Source organism: Seriola lalandi, unplaced genomic scaffold (assembly GCF_002814215.2).
Source record: "Seriola lalandi dorsalis isolate HSWRI2012SDOR001 ecotype SW California unplaced genomic scaffold, Sedor1 jcf7180002054544, whole genome shotgun sequence".
NCBI lineage: Eukaryota > Metazoa > Chordata > Actinopteri > Carangiformes > Carangidae > Seriola > Seriola lalandi.
Genome location: NW_019525097.1, coordinates 5,909,304 through 5,911,413, shown reverse-complemented (window position 1 = coordinate 5,911,413; position 2,110 = coordinate 5,909,304). Strand labels below are relative to the sequence as shown.

General features: G+C 40.7%; 1 protein-coding gene across 1 annotated transcript; it reads right to left on the bottom strand.

The window, feature by feature from the left end:
• Positions 1–948: 948 nt before the first annotated feature.
• ripply2 (ripply transcriptional repressor 2) lies at positions 949–1,529 on the bottom strand. The gene is made up of 3 exons (XM_023415006.2): positions 1,404–1,529; positions 1,237–1,307; positions 949–1,134 (listed from the first exon to the last, which is right to left on the bottom strand). Exons 1-3 carry the CDS (start codon positions 1,527–1,529, stop codon positions 972–974), a joined length of 360 nt encoding a protein of 119 aa, XP_023270774.1. The 3' UTR covers positions 949–971.
• Positions 1,530–2,110: the final 581 nt, after the last annotated feature.

Below are 2,110 nucleotides of genomic sequence, written 5' to 3'. Positions count from 1 at the left end.
TGTTTTCCTTACCCGTAGCTTCGTCCTGTAGCGGGGCCCTACAGCAGTTTTAACAACTTTAATATTTTAGGAGACAGATTGTTTTGTTTTTTAATTTACAGAACCTATTGTACATACAGGAAGTAGTGGTGATTTACTAGATGGAATATATAGACTGCAGTGCACAGATAATGTGTATGTGGAGGTGATGGTTCACAGTAATGCACAGGGAGTGGGAGGAGGGAGGGGTCATTATGGGTTCAACAGCTTATTTTTGCCGCAGGACCTCATAATGGATTCATCCAGTATTTCTAAGTGCAGACTGGTTTATTTTTGCTACTTTGCAAAACCTGAAGTGAAGAAAATTTGAGCTAGAATATAATGTACATGTGTTGTTATTGACCCGTATGACCATGTTATTGACCATATGAAATCATGATTTTCTGAAACTATCACTGATTTTTGGTCCAAACTGGTGGTTTCACTGGAAGTCCTCAGGCGTTTTCCATTTGACTATCTCAGTCCAGATCTTTATGTGCTCCACACCTTCCACGTGTCACGCAGTTTTTCGCACTTCAGGCGACACTGCGCACGAAATGGCGGAGTTTATCTATGGGAAATAAGCTGTTTAGCCACTAACGGGCGGATGTGTCAACTCTGCAAAGTTTGGAAACTTCTAATAAATTAACTTAAGCAGTTTGAGCACTTTGGAACCTTATTTCACTTGTTTGCATGTTTCTTCAAATGACTGTGTTTGACATTTTGACAGAAGGCCACAAGATAAACCAGAGACACTAATCTTAATATAAACACAGTCAGACAATGACTTCCATGTAACGTATTTTATTGCAATGCTCAACAAAATACAAAAGAGGTAGAAATGTTAAAGGAATAACTTAACTAGAAATGAAAAAGATCTATTTACAAATATTTACAGGAATAAATTAAGAGAAATATATATTAGGAAACAATTTGTCTTCAAAGCGAGACTTTTAATTCAGCTCCTTCTCCACCTCCTCCTCATCATCATCGCTGTCTTCATCGCTGCTGCAGTCCTCATAGGGGCAGATGGTCGCTTGGACCGGGTAGTTGCGCAGGAGCATCTCTGCGTCCTGGTACAGGTAATCGAAACATCTCGATTTCGGCCAGTACAATCTTGAAAAAGAAAAATGAATGAATGAATAAGAGATTCCTACATTCCTTGTGTGTAAATGAAAGTAAATAAAAGTGTAAATGAATGAACAGAGCTCTACTTACTTGACTGGGTGAACGACCTGAGGAATTTTGGGGTAGTTTGCATCAGAAAGGCCTCCGTGCATGGAAGGAGTCTGAAAGTTAAGACAAAGGGGATCTTGTTAGACTTTTTTATCCGTTAAACAACGCACGTTTGACTTTAAAGACTTCTTAAAGGAAACTAAACTCACCTTGTGTGCGTCAGTTTTTCTCTCCTCTTTCCCAGTCCACGGTCTCCACAAGCCGGACTGCTTGTGGGCAACGTTGTTTCCAGTAAAAACAGAAGTTAATCCACTGCTGGTAGTGAAAGTCTCCATGGCTCCTTGTGGTTGTCGGTCCTGTGTCAAGTCCTCAGAGGATGTGCGGCTGAAAGCAAGAAACCTCCTATTTATCAGGTCCATGGCAGCCTGCGCCAAATTGCGCTTTTGACGCGTCCCCAAGTGTTTCCATGCGCCACAATGGTGAGGTGTGAAGTCACACTTGAGCAAACTCACAGCATTTGGTCGCTTTCTTTCTTAATATTGAATCTAGAATTTAAAAAAAAAACATTTCCTCCTGAGAGATTGACCTGTTTGATACATTTCTCCAACATTACTGTATCAGCGTATCTTTGATTAGATATTAAATGGTCATTACGCGTGCCCACTTTTTACATCCACTGTAACTCTCTATAAGGGGTTGAGCGCACGCACATGTATCATTTTATTCTAATGGGCATACCAGGTGACATGATTTTAATTTGATTTAAAATCAATGGCTCGAGTAATGTCAGTTTGATCTATTAAACAGTTGAACTCTTCAACCCCTCCACCTTTCAGTATCTCTGTAGGTGCAGCCATTTGGGTGTGAGGTGTGAAGAAACACGTGCCCTACTGTCAGTGCCTGCTGAGGGGTTGAT

Coding starts and splice junctions, on each gene's coding strand:
- ripply2 (XM_023415006.2), bottom strand. CDS start 1,529: ATGGAGACTTTCACTACCAGCAGTGGATTAACTTCTGTTTTTACTGGA. Junction 1,308..1,403: donor GAAAAACTGACGCACACAAG/GTGAGTTTAGTT, acceptor CTTAACTTTCAG/ACTCCTTCCATGCACGGAGG. Junction 1,135..1,236: donor CAGGTCGTTCACCCAGTCAA/GTAAGTAGAGCT, acceptor TTCTTTTTCAAG/ATTGTACTGGCCGAAATCGA.